Source organism: Onychomys torridus, chromosome 18 (genome assembly GCF_903995425.1).
Source record: "Onychomys torridus chromosome 18, mOncTor1.1, whole genome shotgun sequence".
Taxonomy (NCBI): Eukaryota; Metazoa; Chordata; class Mammalia; order Rodentia; family Cricetidae; genus Onychomys; species Onychomys torridus.
In genome coordinates, this window is record NC_050460.1 from 57,774,159 (window position 1) to 57,787,366 (window position 13,208).

General features: G+C 48.3%; 1 protein-coding gene across 4 annotated transcripts in view; it reads right to left on the reverse strand.

Annotated features, from left to right (window-relative positions):
• Dip2a (disco interacting protein 2 homolog A) overlaps nucleotides 1-13,208 on the reverse strand; it is an 84,427-nt gene that overhangs the window by 21,069 nt on the left and 50,150 nt on the right. For all 4 annotated transcript variants that reach the window (XM_036167981.1, XM_036167980.1, XM_036167979.1 and 1 more), the window contains 7 exons: nucleotides 13,073-13,166; nucleotides 10,986-11,105; nucleotides 9,071-9,185; nucleotides 7,693-7,832; nucleotides 4,399-4,535; nucleotides 3,422-3,502; nucleotides 2,621-2,748 (listed from right to left, as the gene is read on the reverse strand). In XM_036167981.1, the coding sequence (XP_036023874.1) occupies nucleotides 2,621-2,748; nucleotides 3,422-3,502; nucleotides 4,399-4,535; nucleotides 7,693-7,832; nucleotides 9,071-9,185; nucleotides 10,986-11,105; nucleotides 13,073-13,166 (815 nt within the window). The remainder of the gene's footprint in view (nucleotides 1-2,620; nucleotides 2,749-3,421; nucleotides 3,503-4,398; nucleotides 4,536-7,692; nucleotides 7,833-9,070; nucleotides 9,186-10,985; nucleotides 11,106-13,072; nucleotides 13,167-13,208) is intronic.

Below are 13,208 nucleotides of genomic sequence, written 5' to 3' on the forward strand. Positions count from 1 at the left end.
CCACAATGTAGGCTCCAGGGCTAAACTCTTCCTTCCTTCCTTCCTTCCTTCCTTCCTTCCTTCCTTCCTTCCTTCCTTCCTTCCTTCCTTCCTTCCTTCCTTCCTTGTGTTTGTGTGCGTGTTCTTGTTTGTGTATGTGCCTGTGCACGCATAGGCACCTTTCTTACTGTTTTGGACTAGCAAGGCTATCTCGATCTTCTTCCATCGAAGTTAAGAAGTCGGGTTTCCCCACCAAACCCCTTATATGAGAATGTCGACCACTCTAATTCTGCGTCATCACAGACAGATGTTTTCTTATCTTCTCCTTCAGCTAGTATGCCCACATGTTCTGTAACACAGCATCTACACCCCACCAACACATTGTTTTTTCCAGCAAGCCTTTCTCAGTGTTGTCTTCCTGTCATTCTTCTTGTAGCATTCTTAAATTTACTTCCCTAATACGCTAAGCTTTTCAATACGGAATTTATTGTGACAAAATTTCTGAAACCCATATGCCTGAGACTCCACAAGTTAAGGGACAATATAGATAGGCACTGTCCTGTTTAGGTTTTTGTCCACTTGTTACAGGGTAGGGTTATCTGGGAAGAGGGAACCTTGATTAAGAAAAGGTCTCTACCACCACATTGGCTTGAAGGCAAGTCTGTTGAACATTTTCTTGATTAATGATTGATGTGAGAAGGTCCAGCCCACTGTGGGTGGTACCAACCCTAGGCATGTGGCCCTAGGTTATATAAGAAAGCAAGCTGAGCAAGACACGGACAGCAAGCCCATCAGCGCATTCCTCTGTGGTCTCTGCTCCGGTTGCTGCCTCCAGGTCCCTTCCTTGAGCTCTTGCCCTGACTTTCCTCTATGATGAACTGCAAGGTATAAGATGAAATAAACCATTTGCTCCCCAAGTTGTTTTTGGTCATGGTGTTTATCACAAAACCAACTAGGACAGGCATAAAATTTAAGTTAGAACTTGAAAACATTCCTCTGCCATCTGAGCAAATCAGTCCACTGTGGCTGGAAGTCTGTCACAGTCTGCTCAGCATCCCCACAGCTTTCCAAGAACAGTTGGCCCCTGAGTCGAGTGTGCTGGCTTCCCAAATCTGCAGACAGCACTTCAGCTCCATGCACACCCTCCTTCTGAGGGGCCAACTGGATTCCCTTCCTCTCTCCTATCCCTTCTCCTAATTCCTTTCAACCTTCTATTTCTTTATTCTGGAGTAGTTTCTGAATCTGATTTTCTACAATATCCAGATTGTCCACTCACTGAGATGCCTGTATTCCTCAGGCCCCAGGAAGAAGCGGGCAGGCTACCCTGTTTGCAGAACAAAATCACCCTACATCAGTAAGTCACTTGGGCTGGCCTGACCTTATAAAGGCACTTACTCGGATCCAGTAGGATGTGAAGAAGTCTCCCCAACTCATTCAAAACCAGGGAGTATATATCCCTAATGAGCATCTCCATGGACATCTCTACCTATAGCATCTAAGTTTCTGCTTCAGGGGACAAACCACTGGCAAGGTATTTGCACCTCAGACTACTACTACCTTTTGCCCACTTGCTACGACTCCCTAATTATTTCTTTAATGCATGTTCAAAGGCAGGGTCTAGCCTGGCTCACAGGTACACTAACTGAAGTAAAAAAAAAAAAAAAAGCATGTACACATCCTTTTGAGAATAAAAATATAAAAATTTAAAGGCAGTTGGCTGGACAGACCAAAAGGACAAAGAACTCAGGAGTGGGAGGAGATAGATAAAATCCTTTCTCAGCCCTTTCCCCACTATGTCACAGGCCCAGAGGTACAGTCATTGCTCAAGAGACATGAGAGTCTCTAACGTCTTTGCTTAACAAACACAGCAAAGCTGAGGACATTTTATTCCAGGTGCAGTGAATACACTGTGTCTTCCACAATCCTGTTAGAGAAGAGTCTGCCCTCAGTAGTTCATGAGACAATGAGGAAGCTGGCATCTCCTCACTTCTCAGCAGCCAACAGCCCTTCGTCCCTTCACCCAATCATGTATTTGGATCTTACTCTCCTTCTGCATTTTGTTTTGTTTTGTTTTTGTTTTTTGAGAGAGGGTTTCTCTGTGTAGCCCTGACTGTCCTGGAACTCACTTTGCAGACCAGGCTGGCCTTGAACTCACAGAGATCCACCTGCCTCTGCCCCACCCCCAGGTGTGGGATTAGAGGCGTGTGCTGCCACCACCACCCAGCCTCTTTTTGACATTTTAATTAACTTGTTTGTTTGTTGAACATGGAATTTTGCAGGCATATACACCTATGTTCCATGTGTGTGCCTAGTGCCTGAGTAGGCCAGAATGGGGTGTCAGGTACCCTGGAACTGAAATTACACCTTCCTGGTGAGTGCTCCTCTGGAAGAGTAGCCAGTGCTCTTGATCTCTGAGACACCTCTCCAGCCCCAGACTTTACTCTCTTAAGGAACTGAACAAAATGGAAAATGAAGACATTTAGCTCTGCTATCACTAATGCAAACAGTTTTCTCTCTCTTTGGGTAATTTTCCTGATATATTTGCAAACTCGGGTTTACCGGCTTTTCTCTGCTACACAGACTTCCCAGACATTAGTACAGACGAGACCTGAACCCAGGAGCAGGGTCCTCAGCGCTTCACCTGCCTCTGTAGACAAACTTCATGGGCTCCACAGCCAGGGCAGTAGCTACAATGTCATCTGCATTGTGTCTGCGCACTCCCACAACCATCAGCCCGTCCAGCTTGCCCACGACGAAGACCAGGTTGTCCTGAGGAAAGGGTGTGGTCAGGCCTCGTGAGAAGGATTTGATAGGACAAAGAATCCAGCACCTCACACAGGGTCAAAATAGTGATTGCACTTCAGTACTCGGGTCAGGTGGAACAGACTACGTGGGTTAAGGGTGGCACTGAAGGGTGGGGAAAGGGGTGTCAAGACAAAAAGGCTAGAAAGCTGTGGGTGAGCAGGTGAAGGCCTCTGAGACTGCAGCAAGGCAAGGCTCCTGGTGTGTTGTGTGGCCTGTGAGCTGGCCCCTGAGCTAGCTGCAGCTACAGACTGGGCCACATTACGCTGCAGTCCTATACTGCAGACACCCACCGAGGGAGTACTCCCCTCCCTGAGCTGAGACAACCACTGTTGCTGGGAAAGGATAAATAAAATCATCTACCTGAGAAAAGGTGGGCCAAGACACTACAGAAAGTATTCGTTTTAACGTATTTTAAACATCAAATGATTAAAAACGAAAACGCCCTGTGGCTGGATATGCACTACTTGCAGGTAAAGAACAGGTCAGGGTGGTCAGCATGAATGAGCAAGGATGCACAGAAAGCCAAGGGCACCAGGCATAAGAGCACATTGGCAATGAAGTGTTCCTTTCTCCACCAACACCTCTGCCAATGGACGGGTACAGGGTGGCTGGGGAGGGGGAGGGGTGTCATACTCACAGGCCCAATAAATCCCAGAAGGCCCGTCCTGGTGAAAGGCCGGTCAGACACGGGGACTCCATCGGCAGTGACCGGGACAGTCTGCCAGGACAGGGAAGAGGACATCAGGCAGCAGACAACTCAATGACTACTAGAAAGGGAAGGTGGACAAGCAGTACAACTCCACAACAGCCAGACTAGGAGTGGCGCATGATTCAAATGTCTCTTGGTGACGAAGCTCAGGGGTGCAGGGTGTTAGAGACAAAACCCACAATTCCATCAGTGCTCAAGGGGGGAGGCTTCAGTAAGGGAGCTAGAGCAGCCTGGTAGCGTCTGACTTCTTGCAGAGCTTGGCGGTATTTTCCAAACACTACAAGGCAACTGTTTTTATTTATACTTCCTCTTAGTTATTTCAGTTTTGTAACTTGCACAAACATTAATTGTTTTGGTTAATACATTTGGACCACAGTCTGGGTCATGGACAGTTCCAAAAGCACTGCCAAGGTAGATATGGCTACTGGGGGTGGGAGGCTGAGAGCTGTCTAAGCAGATACAAAATAGAGTTAGGACAAGATGGCACTACCTTAATCATTTCACTGGTCATTTCAAACACCGCAAACCACCTGCAGCCCAGGGTTTAGTGTTCCATAGAAAAAAGGACTCCCAGGGCACCGGGCCCTTCACAGACCATTCTCTCCTCTTGACTGCTCTACTGAGTGGATATACCACCTAAGCAGGACCCGGACCACCCTCATGTCTGCCTAGTTCCTGGCAGCACCTGTTCTTACAAGACTTATGAATAACAAGGATCATAATGTGAACCCAGCTGAGGCCCTCTTAAGACCTTCTTGATGGTCATAGCCATCTAGGCCTATGAAGCACATGAATCGCTCGGTCCCAGCAGCGTCTCGTAGGCCTCCACTCCACCCTGTACCCTTGGGCCTATCAACACCCATGGGATTTGATTTCAAGGTAAAGATCAGGAAAAGGATACAAACCTCAAATATATTCTTTGTGATTCCAAGCAGTCCATAATATGCTGTCCCAGTTGCAATAGAATTGACACAGATTTCTCCAATTTCGTCAGTTTTACAAAGGTAAGGGGCACCATCTACCTTCACAACACATGCACTAGCTAAACAGAGAAAAGGAAGTCATCAAGGTATATTTAAACAGACCATTCACAAAGGTTTACTTGCTCAGATATTTGGGGGTGCTTTTTGTTTGTTCGCTTTGTTGTTTTTGAGACAGGGTCTCACTATGTACCTCTGGCTGGCCCAGAACTCTCTAGGTAGACCAACACACACACACACACACACACACACACACACACACACACACACACACACGCACACACATATGCAGGAATTGGGGTGGAGGGTCAGAGGTGATTAAAAAGTAAACTACATCTGTGTAATAACACAATCTCATTTTCTCAAGTACGAGGAGATGAGTATTTCTTTTTCAGCCCCACAGTAACGGTCTCAGGTGTGCACAAAGAGAGATTAAAAGTCACAAAACAGCACAAATTACTACACATCCACTTGATGCTGTGGTAAGTACTAATGCTTGGAGGCCAACACAGGGCAGCATCAGTGCTGATGTAAGACACTGCTAGGTTCGACTATGCCCATAAGTCCGTTCAACTAAGCAACAGCCAAATGCTGCAGAAGGCTCAAACCCCAGGAAGAATGCCCAGAAAAGCATGCACACTCATTGTGAGGTCATTTTGTCAGAGGTAAAAAAATCTGTTTTGGACTGACGCTTGTTAAGATGCAACATGTTTTGTTTTGTTTTGTTTTGTTTTTTGAGACAGGGTTTCTCTGTAGCTTTGGAGCCTGTCCTGGACTAGCTCTGTAGACCAGGCTGGCCTCGAACTCACAGAGATCCACCTGCCTCTGCCTCCCGAGTGCTGGGATTACAGGCGTGCACCACCACTGCCCAGCAAGATGCAACATGTTTTAAAGGGAAGTGAAGCATTCCATCCTGCAAGGAAACTATGAAATCCAGGAAGCAACTCAAAAGCTTCAGAAAATCCCTGAAACTCACCAGATTCACTAGGCCCTCTTCTCCTAAAGCATATACATAACCTGCAGGGGCTCAGAAATACACTCTCAGACAAGACACACTGCCTAGAAGATGCTCGGAGCACCTCAGCTGCCTGGAGAAGTTAGTTGTCTCCAAGCCGTCAAACTGCCTGCAGTTTGTACAGTGTGCTTCTTCAGGTTTCCGGCTCTCGTGAGCAGTCACCTATGGCCTTTGGTGGCACAACTGTCTCTGCGTCATTTCTGCTCCTGTAACTAGCCCCAATAAAGCTCACTGGTCCAAAGGTGGACTTTGGTGATATCCCTACTTTGGTCCATTATGGTTCCCTATCTGAGGTGAGTAGGCGTGGGTTCATGTTTCCCCAGGAATAGTGTCACATAGACATACCTGGCAAACACCTGGTAGCACATGTATAGATGTACAGGAGTATGTGAATAGATGTATGACTGGGGAGTGAATAAACATGAGACTGGTTTGCATGGATTATAAAGGAAAATGAGTGTAACTCTGAATACTCTTATAAATAAACAGCAAGAACAGGGAGATGGCTGTTAGTACAGTGCTTATCACATAAGCATGGAGTCCTGAGTTAAATCCCCAGAACCCATGTTAAAAGGCCATGCATGGTGACATTTTATGTTCTAGTGTTGGGGAGACAGGACAGGTGGGTCTCCTTGAGGTCTGTCCAATAAGAGAACTGCAGGCTAATGAGACCCTATCTCTCAATAAGGTTTAGAGTCCCTAAGAAACACCATTGGAGGCTGTCCCCAGCCCCATGTACACATGCACATACATGTATACAAGCCAGCATGTATCTTCCTCCACATATAAAGTAATATACAAAATAAATACCACACACAATTTGCCCCACAATTTACAACCAACTTGTACTTTGTTATAACAAGTAAAAATTCTTACTCCATTATCTGTTTTGATTTTACTGCTTTGTTGCTGTTGAGACAAGGTCTTACTATGTAGCCCAGGCAGACCTCAAACACAAGATTCCTCTGCTTCAGCCTCCTAAATGCTGAGATTACTGATGTCAGCTACCATGCTTTCGAAAGTATTTTAACCACCAATTCAAGCATTCTACAAGACTGATGGTTCTAAGAAGGAGCAGAATTACAGGAAGAAATCCAACTCACACGAATTAAAAGATGGAGCTAGAAACTATAATTTAAACTTCTGTGTTCATTCCCATCCGGACTCTGCCTACACCCAGGGGCCAGTCTACCTGGAGCTTTTGTATCAGGAGTTTAGCACCTGCCACCTAGGAGACAGGTTGGAGCTCAAATCCAGGATGCCAGGCAGCCAGCGGGACACACCACCTCTGGCAGAAAAGGAAAGCACTGATTTGGGGGTGACTGGGCATGAGACAGCACCCTACCTCTGAACTGTCACCAACAGGGTGTCCTGATCAGCCTGAATTGCCAACTTGACACAGCCTACAGTCCCCTCAGAGGAGGCGGCTCACCTGAGGAGTTGCCTTTATCAGACTGGTCTGTGGGCATGCCTATGATAAACTGTCTTGATTGTTAGTCGATGTAGGAGGGCAGAGCACTGTGGGCGGTACCATCCCTTCAGCAGGTGGTCCTGGACTGCATAAACAAACTAGCTAAACATGAGCCGGCAATCAGAGTTCCTCCACAGTTTCTGCTGCTTCAGGCTCCTGCTAGCTTCCCGCCTTGCCTTCCCTCACTGGTAGACAGTAACCTGAAAGCATAAGCTAAATGGATCCTTTCCTCCTCTAAGCTGCTTTTGGTCAGAATGCACCATCACGGCATCAGAAAGGAGAGCAGGACAGAGGAGTAGGACACCGCCCGTGGTGGGAAGAGGGACAGCAGAGCAGCTACCAGGAGCTGAAAGAGAAGCACCTACGAGCAGTATGAGCGGCAGCATCCCCTGCTCCCAAGGGTCACTGAAGGCTCATGAGCCAGCCAGGCTCTGCTCCCAGTCCTGTTTCTTTGAGAGGACCATGCCAAAACCCTTCTCACTGCCCTGCCCCAAACCAGTAGGAGGGCCAACTTTTGCAGGAGGAAGATGCGCCTGGGAAGTCTCTGCATCTCCGGTCGCAAGTGCTTGTAACCACCTACTCGGGGACCTCATCCTCCAGGCACTGAGAGCATCGGCTGTTTCTGAGGCACCCCTACGGAGTGCAGTGAGCACTCTAACCCACCCGGGGCACCTGTGCTCTTGGTGTCGTACCAGTCAGCGCAGGGTGTGGAAGCACTCCGATTGTCTCTTACCTCCAGGCATCACCTGGCCAACATCCTGAACAGTGAGGACAGACAGCTTCTCCTCGGTGTCCACTCTGATCACACCGTAGCTCAGGCCATTCATGGACAGGACAGCTTTTCTTGGAGGAGGTCCTCCCAGATCTGGGGGCCTAGAGCACAAGAGCACCAGCATGCCTGGTGACAAGGGCTACCACGCCGAGAAAGATGGCACTGAGGGCCAGCCTCACCTGAGGCACGGCTCCTCACTAGAGCACCTGCTCTGTGTATGGACTTGTCGGGACAGTGTGTTCTAGAGCTCAAGTGCCTCTCTGCAGTATGTCCCCAACACTCTTCTCGTTAGAGGCAGGCCCATGACTACAGGGCAAGTGACACTGGGACTTCTGAGACAGGTCATTAGAGGTGACTCAGTTTCTATCTGATCATCTTATGACCTTCACATGGAGCGTTAGGGTAGCCAGGTGGGCTGGCCGAGGCCGCTGTGCTGCAATGGACTGTGATACTGTGCCCGTGTAGAGCTGGCTTAGCCTCAGCATTGTTCTTAACGCTATTATTAAAATAGAGATCCTTAAAACTTACATATTTGTGAGCACACACTACCTTTCAATTCTGAGCACAATGCATACATGACCAGAGCCGAGACAATTCTATTGCAATGAGTTGAGGGTAGAAAGCTAACAAAAATGTCCACAGGCTGTGAGCCTGGGACCTGAAGCCCCCCAGAATTGTGCTCAAGGGCAGCAGTAACTGGTGATTCATCATCAGGGAAGAAAAGTGCCTTTGTGCCTCACTGTGGTCTGGCAGCAACATGGCGTGTGCAGGAATACAGGGAGGAACCCGAGGCCCAGATCCTAGGGTCCTAGTTATAGATGGGGTGGGAGGCTCTCAGGGCAACCCCAACCCCTCCCTATTGCAAGTTGTAAGAAGTGATACAAGGGAAACAGCCGTGAAAGCAGCTTGGGCCTTCAGAGGTTAGGATGGCTGGACGCTTCTCTTGGCAAGTTAAAGGTCCTTTTCATCAGATCTCCACAGCCAGAAGAACCTCTCTCAGAATAAGACTGTTGTTCAGTTATAACTTTTACTTATGATCAGGCATGAAACAGCAAGATCTTGACTGGGAAGAAGTGTAAGGAAAATAACATTGAGAGACTCGAGTGTACTCCAGGAACCTACTACCCAACTCCCAGCATGGACCTAGACTGGCGAGGGGCTCGGTACTGCAGCTATGCCTTTGCTAGCAGAGGGAGACTGGAATGCGGGTGCTATGTACATCCTTCTTCAGGATTCCCAACAGTTAGAAACAGACTGCAAACTTGGGGCCGTAGGCACCTCTGTCATACATAGAAGACTCGAATGTGAGCTCACAGGAGACAGCTTGCACTTCAGTTACCTGCGCATGGCTACTGTTAGCGCCTCGGGAGAACTGGCACAGGGACAGATGACCTCTGGCCTCAGACCTCTGGACTGGAAGACGTTGAGGAAGGCATCACAGGAAGATATCGACCCTGCGTGAAGCAAAGGAAGTGGAGTGTGAGAGGTAACCGGGGGGACCAGTGAGACGGAGCACAAGGTCCACAAGGCACCATGCTGGCCTGGCAGCCATGCTGAGTCCTGCTCCACAGAAGCTGTTTCAACAAGATCATTGCTACAATTTGACAAAGCAATGCCTTTTAGGGCAGGAGTGATTACCATAAAACACATAACATCATTTCCAACTCACCAACAAGAGAGTGTTCGAAATCTCTGAGAGGAGGCCTGTTTTTAGTGTTGTGTTTGTTACTGAGGTCCTGCCCTCCTGTACCTTTCCTGGACCAGTGGTAAGAACAACTCCCCTGTGCTTCAGGTTCAGGACCAGCACGGAGCCCGCCAAGTAACTGAGCAGCATCTATAGGCCGACAAGGCCGGGCCTGGCACTAGAGGCCCATAGCACAGCAAGTGCAGCTCCTAGCAGCAGTAGTCTTGGAGATGTGTGAACCACACGCTTCCCCGAGGAGGTCCTGCTTCTCCCGATGTCCTCTCCTTTGGGTAGACTCCTGTCATTCAGGGGCGGTGGGCCTTAACAGTGGGTGTTGGAGATGTGAAAATTTGGCAACAAGGAGGCTCTACCTGTTCAGGGCTCAAATAACTATAGCCATGGTGACCCTAGGGTTTCGTGATAAACCTCTCTCCACAAGGGTACATATAAGGGAAGGGGGCATCCCTATCCTTAACCCTAACCCTGACCACCCCAGGCTTCACTTCTTCAGGGAGAGAGGGGTCTCCTAAGGAGAGAAGACAACAGATTGTTCCGTGTTACCAAGACTGGATACAGCGTCATGACAGCCCAACAGATGAGCTGCAAGCTAAGGCCCGTAAAGGGAAAGCTAGCTCTGTGGCACCCGGAGGAGGGTGGATGGAGTGAGGAGACAGGACGAAGCTATTAGGGCTAACGTTCATCCCCAGAACGAAGACACTGGAGGGAGCGGTGTGATCCCTGAGATCAGCAGAGTGCACGAACAGAGAGCTAGGGCAGCTGTGGGCTTCAGCAGGAGTGAGTAGCCATGGATGTGGGAGGAGATGCCTTGCTTGTCTCAGGTGTGCACCAAGAGAATGAGAGGCTTTTAGGGGTACTGTGTGCCTGCTCTGCTCTCCTGAAAGATGGGGTACACAGAAGAATGGGCGAACAGACTGGTGCTGCAAAAGCAATCCCTTGCTCAACACGTGTCACTTGAGGCTCCCCTAGAGAACACCAGACCTAGGCCTGAGACAGTCCTGGGCCTAAGGAGCTCACACAGCCACTACAAAAGCAGCTACAGGCAGACTGTTATGCCCAGGAGGGTCCTCGGTGCTCAGGCAGCAGCCGTGAGGCATTCCTCCAGGACTCAGGGTTGGCCAGAGTCATATGGAGGGAGAATAATTGGGTCCCTATGAAGAAAGCTGGGGCTAAGTGTCAAATGAGTGGGGGCCTAACACTAAAAGGCAGGAGGATCATAGCAAATCAGGGACCCTATTTATAGCATAATCCAGTGATCTCTTAAATGATGACTCTCATTAAAGGTTTTGTCAGCTGTATTAAAATTACTTGTAAATGTAGTGACTTAATAAATATGTATGAGACCCAGCAACATTCATCAACAAGAAACAGCATATCACAGAACATTATAGGACACTTATGTTTCATTATAAGAACACTTATCAAAGCAGTGATAAAGCTTTAATTTTTGGACAACAGGTTCTATTTCAACAGGTTGTTCAGTCCTCCTTGCAAGTCAAGAATCATGGGAGCAAACACCACAAGTCCACCCTAGGTCCCACAGTCTACTCACATGGGTTGGCGCCATCAGCCACGATCAACATGCGCAGTGAGCTCAGACAGACATCCCTCTGACCGCGCTGTGCCAAGAGAGACCAGTGCATATCTCGGGACTTCACCAGGGCAGCCCGGGCTACAAAGAGAAGGGAGTACAGACGACTCTGTGTCACCAGGACAGGCACCCTCACATTCCAAAATACTGTTGTGCTTCATCGAGGCAGATTACACACACAGGGCAAAGGACCTGCTATACGGATCATACTCTTGTCTATTTTCTCTAACTGTTACCAGTTATCTCATGTGCTTCCTAACCTACTCCATCCCTTTTCTCCTTAAAACTTAATTTAAAATAGGATTTAGATGTAACATACTCAGATCCATTTTCCAGACTTTCATTTTTTTAATTTTTATTTTATATGTATGGGTATTTTGCCTGAATGTATGTCTATGTACCCACAGAGGCCAGACAACAGCTTAAGATTTCCTGCAACTAAAGTTAGAGATAACTGTTAGCTGCTACCTGGGAACTGGGAACCCAGCCTCTTAAAAAATTAATTTTTATTATTTTGTTGCTTTATGAGTATGGGTGTTCTGCCAGCATGTGTGTCTGTGCACCACGTTTGTGCCCGGTACCTTTGGAGACCAGAAGAGCACATAGGATGCTCTGGGACTGGAGTTACATACAGTTGTGAGCCACCAAGGAATTGAACCCAAGTCCTCTGAAAAGAGCAGGCAGTGCACTCAACTCCTGAGTCATCTCTCCATTCCCCAGATTTTTTTTTTTAATTAAAGGTTTTATCTTACTCTTTGAATATTGCCTGTTTTATCTCATGCTGCAGGCTGCCCCTCCCCAAGGTGCTGGCCCAATGCCAGAGCCATCATGCCACTTAGTCCACAGGGCTCTGGAAGCCTCTGGGTCAAAAGGGGAAATGAACCTGGATTTGTTTTTAAATTAATTAACCTATTCATTGTTCCCTCTTATATTACATCCTGCAGTCTGTCCTCCCTCCTCTCCTCCCAGTCCCCATACCACCTCACCTCTCCCCAAGATCCATTTCTCTTCAGAAAAGAGCAGGCCTCCCAGGGATATCAACCAAATATGACATTAGCAAGTTACAACAAGACTAGACACATACACTCATATCAAGGCTGGATGAGGCAACCCAGTAGGAGGAAAGGGGTCTCAAAAGCAGGCAAAAGAGTCAGGAACAGACCTCACGCCCACCACTAGGAACAGCAAGCTACAGAACCATAACATATGTAGATGACCTAGGTCAGACCCACACAGGCTCCCTGACTGTTACTCCAGTCTGTGCGAGCCCCTATGAGCCCTGGTTGGTTGATTTTGTGGGCTGTCCTTGACCCCTCTGGGTCCTACAATCCTTTCTCCCTCTCTTCCATGGAATTCCACAAGTTCCACCTAATGTGTGGCTGTGGGTCTCTGCATCTGTTCCTATCAGTTACTGGACGAGGCCTCTCTGGTGACAATTATGCTAGGCTCTGATGAACCAGGATCTGAATGGACTGAATCAACCTCGATGAGTGTGCACAGCCCAGTGAATCCCATTCCCTTCAACCAGGCTTTGTCTTCCTCCATAAAACAGGATGCAAGACACTCTGTAATGGGAATGCTGATTTGGAAATATGCCTGCAAAGTATGTATCGTCACTGGCGCTGGCCGGGTCAGAATCTTGGCAGCTGCTGAGCTCTACTGAACAAGGACAAAGGGTGCTGGAGCTGTGTAGTCACCATTGGGCAGGAATTCCTGTTTGGTGCTGGGAGACACTTCAACCCCCGGAAAGTGAGAACAGGGCCCAGGCCTCCTAGGTGGCCTTCCTCATCCATCCCATCCGAGTATTGGGATTAAAGGCATGCGCCGCCACCACCCAGCTGAGTTCCCATTTTTCAGTGATGAGCCCAGCTACTCCACTGCAAGCAGCTGTCCAGGCCCTGAGCAGATCTGGCCCAGGATCCCAAGATGGCTCTCCAGCCCACACCTGCAGTTCTGTATGTGCCTTTATGTTCCCTTAATTACTAAAGAGCAGCCCAGAGAGAATTCTTTAAAGAAAGGTGAGGCACGTAACAGCGGTTTTCTGCTACCTTTATAAGAGCACACTTTCTGAATCCAGGAGAGCGGGTTGACCTTCATCAGTGCATATGGGATGCTGACAACATGCATCCTATTCATGACACTCTGCAAAAAAGAAATGGACCAGCTCAGAGGAAGACAGGATTA